This window comes from Esox lucius, chromosome 4 (genome assembly GCF_011004845.1).
Source record: "Esox lucius isolate fEsoLuc1 chromosome 4, fEsoLuc1.pri, whole genome shotgun sequence".
NCBI classification, from domain to species: domain Eukaryota; kingdom Metazoa; phylum Chordata; class Actinopteri; order Esociformes; family Esocidae; genus Esox; species Esox lucius.
Genome location: NC_047572.1, coordinates 24,411,269 through 24,424,900, shown reverse-complemented (window position 1 = coordinate 24,424,900; position 13,632 = coordinate 24,411,269). Strand labels below are relative to the sequence as shown.

General features: G+C 42.5%; 2 protein-coding genes across 6 annotated transcripts in view; both read left to right on the top strand.

Moving 5' to 3' along the window:
- The first annotated feature begins 908 nt into the window (after positions 1-908).
- On the top strand, positions 909-10,007 carry LOC105026170 (neuronal acetylcholine receptor subunit alpha-9-II). 5 transcript variants are annotated; one of them, XM_020045743.2, is made up of 7 exons: positions 909-1,226; positions 1,630-1,775; positions 5,732-5,889; positions 6,557-6,737; positions 6,853-7,204; positions 7,356-8,041; positions 9,236-10,007. In XM_020045743.2, exons 1-7 carry the CDS (start codon positions 1,046-1,048, stop codon positions 9,347-9,349), a joined length of 1,818 nt encoding a protein of 605 aa, XP_019901302.2. In that variant the 5' UTR covers positions 909-1,045; the 3' UTR covers positions 9,350-10,007. The 5 variants fall into 5 exon arrangements, with proteins under 5 accessions (XP_019901302.2, XP_010895760.2, XP_012989032.1 ...); XM_010897458.3 differs by having other exon boundaries at positions 5,735-5,889; positions 9,236-10,006; XM_013133578.3 differs by having other exon boundaries at positions 5,735-5,889; positions 7,356-8,148; positions 9,236-9,314.
- Positions 10,008-12,753: 2,746 nt separating this feature from the next.
- LOC105026172 (putative methyltransferase NSUN7) overlaps positions 12,754-13,632 on the top strand; it is a 31,443-nt gene continuing 30,564 nt past the window's right edge. Inside the window, exons 1-2 of the mRNA XM_010897460.5 lie at positions 12,754-12,838; positions 13,284-13,336. The gene's annotated coding sequence lies outside the window, so the exon portion shown is untranslated. The remainder of the gene's footprint in view (positions 12,839-13,283; positions 13,337-13,632) is intronic.

The following is a 13,632-nucleotide window of genomic DNA, read 5'->3' as shown; positions in this document are numbered from 1 at the left end:
GTTCATAGCTGGGTGAACACCCGCTGGTGCAGTAAACATAGCCTTGCTAGCTGGCTACGATTTCAGTACAGTAATATCAAAGATCCTTGCTCCTTCTCAACTCTCTGGTAATATTCTAGTCACAAAATACAATAATGTTAAATCTTACTTGTGAAAAGTAATCCACCGAGCCCTGTTTCCGATGGTCCGCCGATTTGAGCAGGAATATGCTCTGGCATCGTTGCTTCTGCTGCTACGCAACTAGGAGTATGACCGGTCCAAGATGGCGGCCGTATTTCTCGCGCCCAGCAGCCAATGCGGCGTCTACTCTTTATTATGTCTATGGTGTCAGCCACTACAATTTGCAGAAAACTTCAACAACAGAACTCCAGAGGCTACACATCAAAGTGCAAATAGTTAGCCAAAAAAACAGTAAGACCCGGTAAAAGTTTTTTTCAAAGGTACCCAAAAGAGTCTGCAGTGTTTTGTAAAAAAAATAATTGAAACATTGTGTCTGCTGAAGCACAATTAAATGGCTCAAAACTCATTCGGTACTGATTAATTTTAGAATACACTAACCACAAGTGCCATAGCAACTATATGCTGTTTCTAATGGCCTTTTCAATTATTTAACTGGCTATGTCAAGGTACAGTATAGATCCAGTTAAACATACCTTCCATTTTCTGAAGATAAGACTTAAATGGTGAAAACACGTATGCTCAAATAAAAGCTGAAAAACCAAACATTAACCTCATAGCAATTGTTTGATTTCACATTGAAACTAGGACTCTATAGAGCAAAAAAAGCTTGCTGTCCCAAAAATGACATAGGGCAAAGTGATTATATCGGATATGACAAAAAGGCCCTAGAGCCCACCTGCCAAGCATTTGATTGGCAGCTGAAATGGTCTGGTGTGCGCGGAGCGGATGGTCTGGGCGCATCTTGTTTCCCTCCGTCTGCGCGAGCTACGTGATAGCCGGGGTCCTATTCCGTGTTTGAGCAGGCATGCCGCCTTCTTTCCCAAGCATTAAGCATTTCCCTGAAGCGCGAGGAAAACGAATGTAAATGCCCGGCTGCTATCAGCCCTTGAGTTCAATTGGGGTTGAATGGACGTCATGTAAACCTAATTGCAAGAAGCTTTTATTTATGATGCCACAGCAACCCGCTGTTTCATTCCCGACATTCAAACTCAAAATGGGGAAAATGGTTTTAATTATGTGCTTTATTGCGATGATGTTGCTTGAAGGTAAGTCAATGCTGTTTTTTTTGTAAATGTTTGGGAAAGCATTTAGTTTGTCCTATGTGAATTCAAACTAATTTTATATATGGATAACTGTATTATTTCCTCTGATTTGAATCGAGATATCTTTTTAAAGTGTTGTTTCTTGAGTTAAAGTTGAAGTGCACAAATTTTACGCGTTGCATTACGCGGCATGGGTTTTAAAACCCCTTTGAGCTATGCAGCACCACATTACATTGTCTGTCGAAACAAAGCTCTTTTAGTTGTTTTTAAGTTCAATGAAATTGTTAACATAGAAAAGGAGCTTGAAGTATTGAAATTCATAGGGCCATGAAGGCCTAGACCCCTTGGCAGAGGTTACCGTCTCATACAGAGAGAGCAACAAATAACTTACATTCTCCGGTTGTAGTGTCCTACTCCGCTCAGGGGAGGTACGCTCAGCTGTTGCTCACCGACCTGATGGAGAACTACTCTAAAGCCCTTCGACCGGTGGAGGACACAGACAAAGCCCTGAACGTCACTTTACAGATCACTCTCTCCCAGATCAAAGACATGGTGGGTCTCAGAGGTTTACTGACTATGCCTCAGCAACGAGCTGAGCAGCACGGGTGATCAGCAGCTTCTTTCACAAATAGGCTTTTACTAAATGTATGTCCCCAAATTACCTTTCTACCTGAAGGAAAACACCTCTGGAAGTTATCAGAGATCCGGTTCTTCTGACCAAATGTAAGGCATTGTGAGGGAAAACGTCAATTGTGGGTGCTGCTCTCTGGATTGCCAATACATAATATAGTCAGTCATCTCTGTGATTCATCTGGTCTTTCAATAATGAACTGCACTGTATGAGGTCCAAGGAAAGTATTTTTAATAACATGTTGGCAGGGCAGATAAGTTGGCTGAGTGGTACTCACTGTTGCCCAATGAATTGCATGGGCTCACACATTGGTCCCTCTGTTCATGTGTGTTTGGCGCTACAGAATTAGGAATTAGAACAAGCATTGTAATTTAATAGGAACCACGTGCGTCAGACCTCCTGCTTACTGAAAAGCCCTTCACTGGTACGGTCACCCTCACATACATTTTTACTGACTATAGGTACTAAGTGTTGCATTCTAATAAGTGATGAGTCAACTGATCTATTGCCTTACACGATTTTAAATTAACTTCCCATTCATATGATGATGTCCTCTTGTCACATGGAAATACAGACGGACACATTGTGTGCATGTGTGACCTGTTTGTGTGTGACCTGTGTGTGTGTGTTTGTGTGTGTGTGTGACCTGTGTGATACCTCCTTTATCCCCCAGCTAGTTTCATCCACCTGATATTGATGGCAGCGTCTGGATTTCACTTTGTCTGACAGATAGTCTAAGTTAATGAAAGAGGGATAGAGAGTGATGGGGGGGGGGGGCGAGAGAGAGAGAGACTGTTGCCAATTCTTGTGTGTCTCATGTCATGTCCAATAAAACAGTTGTGCTCAAACGTTTGCATACCCTTGGAGAATTGATAATGTCTGTGCCATTTGTAAAGAAAACATTAGTGAGCAGGCTAAACAGATCTTTTATTTCTTATGGGATTCACAATCATAAAATCAAACATGGCAACAAAGAAAAAACTGACCCCTGTTCAAAACTCTGCATACCCTTATTTCTTAATACTGTTTATTCCCCTTTTAGCATCAATGACAGTGTGCAGTATTTAGTAATAATTGTCTATGAGGCCCTTAATTCTTGCAGGTGGTATGGCTGCCCATTCATCTTGGTAAAATGCCTCCAGGTCATGCAAAGTCTTTGGTCGTTTTGGATGAACCGCAAGTTTGAGATCTCCCCAGAGTGGCTTGATGATATTAAGGTCAGGAGACTGTGATGGCCACTCCAGGACCTTCACCTTTTTCTGCTGTAACCACTGGAGGGTCAACTTGGCCTTGTGCTTAGGGTCATTGTCATGCTGGAAAGTCCAAGAGCGTCCCGTGCACAGCTTTCATGCAGAAAAATGCAAATTGTCTGCCAGTATTTTCTGATAACATGCTGCATTCATCTTGCCATCAATTTTCACAAGATTCCCCGTGCCTTTAGAGCTCACACCCCCCCCCAAACTCAGTGAGCCACCACCATACTTCACAGTGGGGATGGTAGTCTGTTCACTATAGGCGTTGTTGACCCCCTCCAAACATAGCGCTTATGGTTGTGACCAGATTACAGTGTGCCAGAAGCTGTGAGGCATGTCAAGATGTTGTCAGGCATATTGTAATCAGGCTTTTTTGTTTCATTGGTGCAGTAAAGGCTTCTTTCTAGCAACTCGACCAAGCAGTTCATTTTTGTTCAAGTATCGTCATATTGTGCTCCTTGAACCAACCACACCGTCTTTTTTCAGAGAAGCCCGTATTTCTCCTGAGGTTTACCTGTGGGTTTTTCTTTATATCCAGAACAATTCTTTTTATATCCTTTTCCATCTTTGTTCTATTACCTTGTTAGGCAGGTCTTTTGACAGTTAAGTCATGGCTCAGTATCTAGCCTGCTCAGTGCATCCATGTGAGAGCTAACAAACTCATTTATTATTTATACACCGACAATAATTGCAATTTTAAATGCCACAGGTGTGGGAAATTCACCTTTATTTGCCATTTTCACCTGTGTGTGTCACCTTGTGTCTGTTACAAGGCCAAACATTCAAGGGTATGTAAACTTTTGATCAGGGCCATTTGGAGGATTTCTGTTATAATTATGATTTTAAAAGGAGCCAAACAACTATGTGATAATAAATGGCTTCATATGGTCACTACTTAAATAAAATACTTTTTTTTGTCATATTTTCAATATAAATGCCAACATTTCACAATTTCTGTCAGGGTATGCAAACTTATGAGCACAACTGCGCTTTGGTAAAAGGTAAAGGTTCTATCTTGTTACAAAAATTAGTATACAAAATCTTTGTATTAAACTGAAATAAAGTTTTTTGTTGTTTTTACATCTCAAAAGAAACATTTGCAAGAATTCTAATTAGTTAGGCCCTAAAAAAATAATTGTTAGGAAATATTTGTTTGTAACTGCAGGGATGTGCAAATATGTATGATTATACACCAACCAGCAATAACATTATGACCACTGATAAGTGAAGTGAATAATACTGATACTCTCGTCATCATGGCACCTGTCAGTGGGTGATATATATTAAGTAGCAAGTGAACATTCTGTCCTTAAAGTTGATGTGTTAGAAGCAGGAAAAATTGGCAAGTGTAAGGATCTGAGCTACTTTGGGATGGCTAGATGACTGGGTCAGAGCATCTCCAAAACTGCAGCCCTTGTGGGGTGTTCCTGGTCTGCAGTGGTCAGTACCTATCAAAAGTGGTCCAAGGAAGGAAAAGCGGTGAACCGGCGACAGGGTCAAGGCTCATTGATGCACGTAGGGAGCAAAGGATGGCCCGTGTTGTCCAATCCAACAGACAAGCTACTGTAGCTCATATTGCTGAAAAAGTTAATGCTGGTACTGATAGAAAGGTTTCAGAACACACAGTGCATCGCAGTTTGTTGTGTAAGGGGCTGCGTTGCTGCAGACCAGTCAGGGTGCCCATGCTGACCCCTGTCCACTGCCGAAAGCGCCTACAATGGGCATGTGAGCATCAGAACTGGACCATGGAGCAATTGAAGAAGGTCTGATGAATCACATTTTCTTTTAAATTATGTGGATGGCCGGGTGCGTGTGCGTTGCTTACCTGGAGAACACATGGCACCAGGATGCAAGCCAGCGGAGGCAGTGTGATGCTTTGGGCAATGTTCTGCTGGGAAACCTTGGGTCCTACCATTCATGGGGATGTTACTTTGACATATACCACCTACGTGAGCATTGTTGCAGACCATGTGCACCCTTTCATGGCAACGGTATTCCCTGATGGCATTGACCTCTTTCAGCAGGATAATGCGCCCTGCCACAAAGCAAAAATAGTTCATGAATGGTTTGAGGAACACAATGAGTTCAAGGTGTTGACTTGGGCTGCAAATTCCCCAGATCTCAATCCAATCGAGCATCTGTGGGATGTGCTGGACAAACAAGTCCAATCCATGGAGGCCCCACCTCACAACTTACAGGACTTAAAGGATTTGCTGCAAACGTCTTGGTGCCAGACACCACAGCACACCTTCAGAGGTCTAGTGGAGTCCATGCCTCAACGGGTCAGGGCTGTTTTGGCGGTAAAAGGGGGACCTACACAATATTAGGCAGGTGGTCATAATGTTATGGCTGATTGGTGTATATTCTTCTAAAGTACCCTACATAATCAATAAAAATCATGATCATACAGCAAAGTACAAATAACAGGTCTGAAAAATCTAAAAACAAAAATGGCCAGTGAAAAGAAAATGACATGAAAATACTAAACATTAAACAAATGCTTTTTTTCAATACATGTCACAGAAACATATACCATACTCCGGCTGAGTGTGTTTGTGTGTGTGTGTGTGTGTGGGCGTGCACCTGCGCCTGTGTGTGTGTGTGCATGTTCACGTCCATGTAAGCAGGACGAGAGGAACCAGGTACTGATCGCGTACCTGTGGATCCGTCAGACGTGGCACGACGCCTACCTGAGGTGGGACAAGGAGGACTATGACGGCCTGGAGGTCATCCGGATCCCCAGCAGCCTCGTGTGGAGGCCTGACCTCGTCCTCTACAACAAGTACGACCGGACGGGCCACTTATCCAGGGTCACGCCAGTCGTCAAGTACAGCAAATACAAACGTAACCCCATTCAACCCACTGAGGGTTTGATTATTAGTCGAGTTTGTTCATGGCCACGACCAAAATGTGTTGTTTCAAAGCTACAGCTGGGGACTCGTGTCGCTTTAACTGTAGTAAATCAACTAAAGAGGCACTGTGTAGAATCCAGCCACTAACGTTTACGAGGCTGAATTTTAACAATGACACGACTTGTCTCGTCTTCATCTTCCCTTACTTAACGATACCAGGACTGTATTAACTAGTCCAGGGTGATTTAGGGTGGGAAGGATAGAACCGTGAGAGTCTAGAGCGGCTATGAAAATATTGTAAGTCAATGCAAACGGATAAACGGACCGGCAAGAAAGGCACTTGGATCTCAGGCACAAAATATTATTTAATGAATTAACTGCAGATGTCTCCTGGTCTTCATTTGTGCTAATACAGTAAAAAAAATCTTAAATATGGCCCCTTTAAAATACATCTTAATGGTATCTTCTTTTTTATGGACAACCCCACTTCTTGACCATGTTTGTCCATGAATTGGTCAGACATTTAGTCCCATATACAGCAGGGTTATACTATTGCATTGTAGGTACAGCTTAGTAGTTTTCCCTGTTCCTGTGCAGGGCCGATGATGACTTCTCGGGGCCTGTGGACACCAATGTGGTGCTGAGGTACAACGGGGAGATTACATGGGACGCCCCGGCCATCACCAAGAGCTCCTGTGTGGTGGACGTCTCCTACTTCCCTTTCGACAGCCAGGAGTGCAACCTAACATTTGGCTCATGGACTTACAATGGCAACCAGGTAGACGGGATTGTCACACACACACACACACACACACACGGATAGATATGCGCGTGCATTAAACTGGACAAGGTCTAAACTTCCAGTGCTCTGGTCCTGATATTCTCCGTCACAGGTTGACATAGCCATGGGCATGGGCAGTGGGGACCTGTCTGACTTCGTGGAGAACGTGGAGTGGGAGTGCCACGGCATGCCGGCCACCAAGAACGTCATAATGTACGGCTGCTGCTCCGACCCCTACCCCGACATCACCTACACCGTCCTGCTCCAGCGCCGCTCCTCCTTCTACATCTTCAACCTCCTCCTGCCCTGCTTCCTCATCTCCTTCCTGGCCCCGCTGGGCTTCTACTTGCCGGCTGACTCCGGGGAGAAGGTGTCCCTGGGGGTCACTGTGCTTCTGGCCCTGACCGTGTTCCAGCTCATGGTGGCTGAGAGCATGCCGCCGTCGGAGAGCGTGCCGCTAATCGGTGAATCAGTATGATCGCCCCCCCCCCCCCCCCCGTGCACTTTAATGTACCAAAAGCATCTGTTTCTTTACGCCTATGTGTAAATATTACTCGGTTTCTGCTTAAACTCATCCACCCATACCTCTGTCTCTTTTTGTAATGTACCACACAGGAAAGTACTACATCGCTACCATGACAATGATCACAGCCTCCACAGCTCTTACCATCTTCATCATGAACATCCATTTCTGTGGTGCCGAGGCCAAGCCCGTCCCACAGTGGGCCAAAGTTCTCATCATCGACTACATGTCCAAGATCTTCTTCGTTTACGAAGTGGGAGAGAACTGTGCTACTGCCACCGCCTCCACTTCCGCCTCTTCTTCTTCCTCACACTTTGGTCAGGATGACTTCAACCAGACAAATGCCAGCCCCCACCATCAATGGGCCAATGGGAAACCGGGGGGGCACAGTGAGCGAGATTACCAGTGCTGCCACAAACAACCCAGACCCCAAACCCCTGGGCCCAAACGCCACCCAAAGCCCCAACCCCATCGTCACATCACCGGCGATGAGAAGAACCATCAGTCCAAGTGTGAGGGTTTTGAGTCTAAGAAGGACGTTCCCCTGGGAGACTGCAGTAAGGAGGCCCTTTCATGCTCTCCAGAAGATGAAAAGGCAGCTATGGTTGCTGCCACAATGGCCTCAGTGACCTTTGGCCACTGTGTGTTCTGTAGTCACGGCAGGAGCTTACTTGGGGTGGAGTCCAAGCTGGTGCAGAACGTGGAGTACATCGCCAACTGTTTCCGGGAGCAGAGGGCCACCTGTGCCAAGGTGGCAGAGTGGAAGAGGGTTGCCAAGGTGATGGATAGGTTCTTTATGTGGATCTTCTTCATTATGGTCTTCCTAATGAGCATTCTGATCATTGGCAAGGCGCCGTGACAAGCTGGCTACCCATGAGACCCATGGTGAGAGTAGTGTAATTCACATTCACCTGTGTGTTATGTCTTACTGATAAATCTAAAAAGGTGCAGTGATGATAATGTTCCAGATTATTTTAAGAATGATCAATTACTGATGTTTGTGTATTTCAGGGTTTCTTGCCTCTCTGTACAGAAACATTTATTTGATACAAAAACAGTAATACTGTGGATGGCCACAGCTGTCTCTGGAAGTGTACAGTGTGCAAATTAGCATTACACACTGGAATAATTGTCGGTTGTTTGTGATGTCCATACACATTCACAATAGAAATATCTCCACTAAACGATCACCTCTTATTAACGTCTGAAATCACACACCGGGGGTTTCAATAAAAAGGAGCCCTGGATCTACAGGATTAGAAAACATTTTCATTTCAAAATGATCTGGTAAATAGTTAATGAATGCCTCGTTTCCAGACGGGTGGTGTAAAGATGTAAGTTAATATGGAACATCAATTATGCAACGCAATGACTTTGCCCCCTTCAACCACCCATACCAAGAACGTGAAAACATTCAGGTGTTTGTTGATTTCTGTGTCAGGAAGTGGTGTTGGTGGTGGTGGTGGTGGTGGTGGTGTGCGTTACATTGGACTTTTCTCCACATGCAGGTCACAGGGATAGCTACCCACTCAAAGACATAGAAATATTTTTGGTACCAGACTGCCCCCCCATACTTCAGTTAATGAAACATTATATATTTGTATCCTTTCGGATCTTGAGACAGGTGAGTTTGCATTGTGGAATTGTCACTTGTACCCTACATTTCCAGCAGAGGGCAGACACGTTTCACCATTTCTCAACCGATCCAGGCACCAAAGGTCCATTCAAATGAGGGGACATCAAATTTAAATGAGATTTCTACGAATGAACCTGTAATATTTTATATATACATCATAAAATACGACATTGATAGTAAATGAAAGGGTTACACAATCATTCCGTTATACACTGTTTTTACCATATACAGCCTTGTTTATCTCCAATGTAATCACCAACCAGGCAGTTATTATTACTGATGGCGATCCTGAATATATTCTCTGACATTTACAACTCCTTATTCCTCCTTCACAAGGAAGAAGTCTTCCTCTTCACGGAGCTCATCCTGAGGCAAGATGTGCCTGACAGTGAAATCTCTCACTTTAGGATGCTGGGAAAGCCAGTCTCTGGTCCTGTTAGAGGACGGTGAGCCCTGGGGGGCCAATACACCATATAATCACCCCCAGAGCCATGTAGGAGTGGCATGAGTTGGAAATGTCATTTGCACAGACAGGAGAGAGGCTGGATATAGATCATTGGGGATATTGTCAGAGTATTTCAGTGGTGGACAGGGTGGGGGAATCCATCCTCACCTGTCCAACAATTAACTCAAATATGTCATTTTTACTGTGAAAGCTAAGTTGATGTTGTAACAGTAAAAAAAAAACTCCAGGATATGGTCAAGCAACAGTTGAAATGCAACCAGTCACATCACAATGCAAAAATACTGAGAATTTCCTTCTGTTTATATAAACTTTCATACACTTGAATAAAATGTTTTGTTGCTATTCGTCATAAAATGTGTTTGTATCTGATACCTTAATCCCCTGAACTGGCAAGATGAATAATTTCAGGTTTTATCACAGTGATTCTGTCCCAGTCATTCAGTCCCAGTTAACTTACCATTTGCATTTGAAGGATGATCTGTGATATCAGCACTATTATATTATTGTTATATACCAGACTTAATCACACCACCATACCTAGAAAACATACCCGATTAAACTAATTGCATTCTAAACTGAAGATCACGGTTGGTTGATTATTGGAAGGTGTGCTAGCTGGATCTGGTGATCAAGGTTGACACTAAACAGGCCCCTAATGAATAGACATGTAGTTCCCTGATACTGAAAAATCCATTTGTTTATGGTGTAACTGTATTCTGGCAGCCCCTATGCTCAAATGGGAAGCCATAATACCTTTCATTTATTTTTATGCCAAAACACAAAACACTATTTCAAAGAATACATATTAAGGCATTCCAATGCTTTATTTCCGAAGAAAGATAAAATATTATTATTTCTTTTTTTGCTGGATTTCAAGCCATGCTGCAGCGGTACATGTGCACCAGACCCTGGGACTTTGATCACTGGACCATGCCAGACTACGCAAAGCTTTATTTTCACACAGATTAGGCCTAAATCAGCATTTACTGGCAAACACAGCTGAACAACTCCTGTCCACAAGGCCCTACTGTTAGCCTGCTTATGCCCCAGCCCCAGCTGACACTCCAACAATCAACTAATGATCTTCAGCTAACAATGAAATTAGTTTGATCGGGTGTGTTAGCTATAGAGCAGTAATATTTAAATCTGGACCTTGAAGCCTGTTTTGCTTCATTTTTTCTTTGGATCCCTCTAATCGGGAACTTCGTCCAGGGACTCCAGGTGGGTGACATTAATGATGGTAGAACAGAAAACCATTAGACTCTGGAGCACGTAGAGGTACAATTTGAATATCCCTGCTAATGAGCTAGACAGGGTTATTCATTGTCCACACAGGAGAGTCCATTTTGGTTTTCAGATTTGTTTCCAGATTTAAAAATTTTTGGGTTCTACAAGCTTCTACATATAGCAGCTCAGAACCAAAACGGCAAAACGACTCATTCAAAGTTTTCTGCCATGAGGACCATTGAAGAATCCTTTTCTGGTTCTAATCCTGTACACCATCAAGGTGAAAAACCTTGTTCTCTCCCTGAGTGATACAGGTAACCATTATAGTTACCAGGTCATTGCCATAAATAAGAATGTGTTCGAAGCATAGGTACCTGGTAAAATAACAGTATAAAACTTCTCTTGATGTCAAAAGCCAATCATGGAATACACTTCAAATCAGTGTCCAAGAGGGAAACAGAAAATGAACATTCAGGTGTTTTTGCACAAAATAAACAATATAAATGCAATGACATGAATGCTCACAACATGCTGGAAATGGAGTGATGCGTCTCTCTGTGTAGTTCACTTCAGAGTGTATCTAACCAGTATGCTAAAACCTTTTCTTTCTCACCGTGTCTGGTAATATAACAACTGCATATTCCATTACAATTCTTCACCAATTATAATGTAATTTGCTAATGAAACTACTAAAGGAAAAGTTACAATTATATTATACACATTCTTATACCATAAACTATGCCACTTAATAAAACAAGAGCTTACTGTGTATTGGCCGTGCTCAGGCGGAAGCGTAGGACTTAAACGTGGACCTATGACATCGCTATATAGTACTTAGAGGCTGGAATTCTCACATAAAAACAGAAACAATTTCCTTAGCAAACATTTCACTGTTCCTGGCAGTGATCGTAAATCACTATGTAACATAGTAGCTCCCGTTCCTGCCTCAAAAGCACAACAGCACTTGTCCTGACCATGCAGAGCCATGTTGGCCTGATTATCCACCCACCACAGTTGCTGGGAGGGTGATGCTGAAATGGACTCTTTATAAAAACATATACTTGAGTCAGCACAGCCTGGCTTGGGTCTGCACAACATTGTTGGATATCCTTGAATTTTTTCTGCATGTTCCTCTAGTATTCCTGTTAATTTTCTTATACATTTTTTCTTTCTCTTGAAGTAGGAATCTTTCACATCAGTATGAATCTTTCAAATCAGCCTATGCCAATGAATAGCCTGAAAGCCTTACAGGATATGTTAGGCTTGAAGTTAGACCCTTCAGTTCATTCTCTGTGGATTTTTATGTAGATTCAAAGAGACCACCAAACAATTATTTTGTGTGTTCAACAAAGACAATGTTGCAGTGGTTTAATACTAGAATTCAGCCTTTACTCGACTCTTAGCTATATGGGCAGGGAGGAACCATGGAAAATGCTAATTGGCCAGCATCGTATGGGAAGAGGGAGGCCTTGTCATCTGTTTTTTTCTGTTCACATCATGCTCTAGTGCCTTCTTCGGCCGGCCCAGACACCTGCAAAGCTCAATGAGGTCTTCAAGTGAATGATCTTGCCTCCACATTCTTTGACCCACTTGATTCCCATGTTAGACAAACAGTTTAGGGAAAAACAGAATGACTTGGCACAGATTTCTAATAGGAAGGCCTGAAGAGATATTGTCAGTTGTTGTGATGCAAAAGGATGGAAAAGGGGTAAAAAAAAGCAGTAAAGAACATCAAATGGTTGTTGGGCCCTGACTTCCTCTGGGCATTTGCTGTGCATACCCACTAAAATATATTACTTTCTTTGTGTTCTTCCTTATAATTGGTTTTTGCGTGGCAGATTGCCTAGCAGTTAGAACGTTTGGCCAAGAAAGTTGAGCCCTCCAAGTCCTAGAGCCAACAAGTTAAATAAATATGTTAATTTGACAGTGAGCAAAGCACTTAGTAAGACTTGCTCCTATTTGTTCTATATAAGAGAATCTACTATATAATTAAAATGTGCAAAATATTGTTACATGTGTCATTGAGTTTTAAGGTTTTAAAAGTTGTACTCTAATTACATTTGCGATAGTTGATAGGCAAGCATGCTATTAATTAACCGGAGTGTTGTTTTGGAGACACAGAGGCTGTGAGAACAGGGAAGGAATTAGACTTTAACCTAAGTGCCAACCGACGCAGGTTTATGTTCCCGAATAGAGTGGAGACCTTGGGGAAATAAACGGAACGCCAGATGTGGAGATGAGACGTGGTGAGAAGAGGAGTTGATTGTGTTACGCTAGCAGCTTTTTTGATAAAACACTCCATTTTGTCTATGTGAATTTTATTGTTCTATATTGGCCCGTTTCATCTGAATATAGTGCGCGTAAATCTCGGGATTTCTTCAAGCAATTAGCATATAGTTACCATGGTGATGAAAGCTTGCCCAAGTGTTCGACAATAATATTGTGTTTTTAGAATTTTTACCGAAACTATTATATGGTGTAAACTTTTAAAAGTATAAATACTCGATATTTTTTTTAACTTCTGTTTGGATTGCAAAAGTTACACAAATCTTGCGTTGTCTTGCCCTTCAACGAAAAGGAATCCAGATTCAGATCGGTTCTACACGTCTTCTTCAGTTTTTGGTCACATAGTTATCTAGCCTAAACATATGCTTGGATATCATGAAATGCATTGCTTTGTGCTGGTTACAGGATATCTGAGAGGAAACGTCCGGAGACGTCTCTGGCGGCCAGCCCCTCTGAAGGTAAAGATGCGTCCAGTAGCCAAGCAAGTTAAGTTGCTGTTATTTTGTACAATACTACAGTAATAGCTAGCTATATTGCAAGACTACTACTATGTTAAAATATAGCTCGTTTTTTTGTGATTTACAGACATCGTTCTGCCTGAACACCATTTCAACTGAATTTTAAAGTGGTTATTTTATTTCAAATACACTGATATTATTATTAATCCAGTAACACATCTACTAGTCTGTGCTGTGTTATGACCATATGTATCACACGAGATTTATGCGCTGTAGCTCCAAGTAGAAAAAATCAA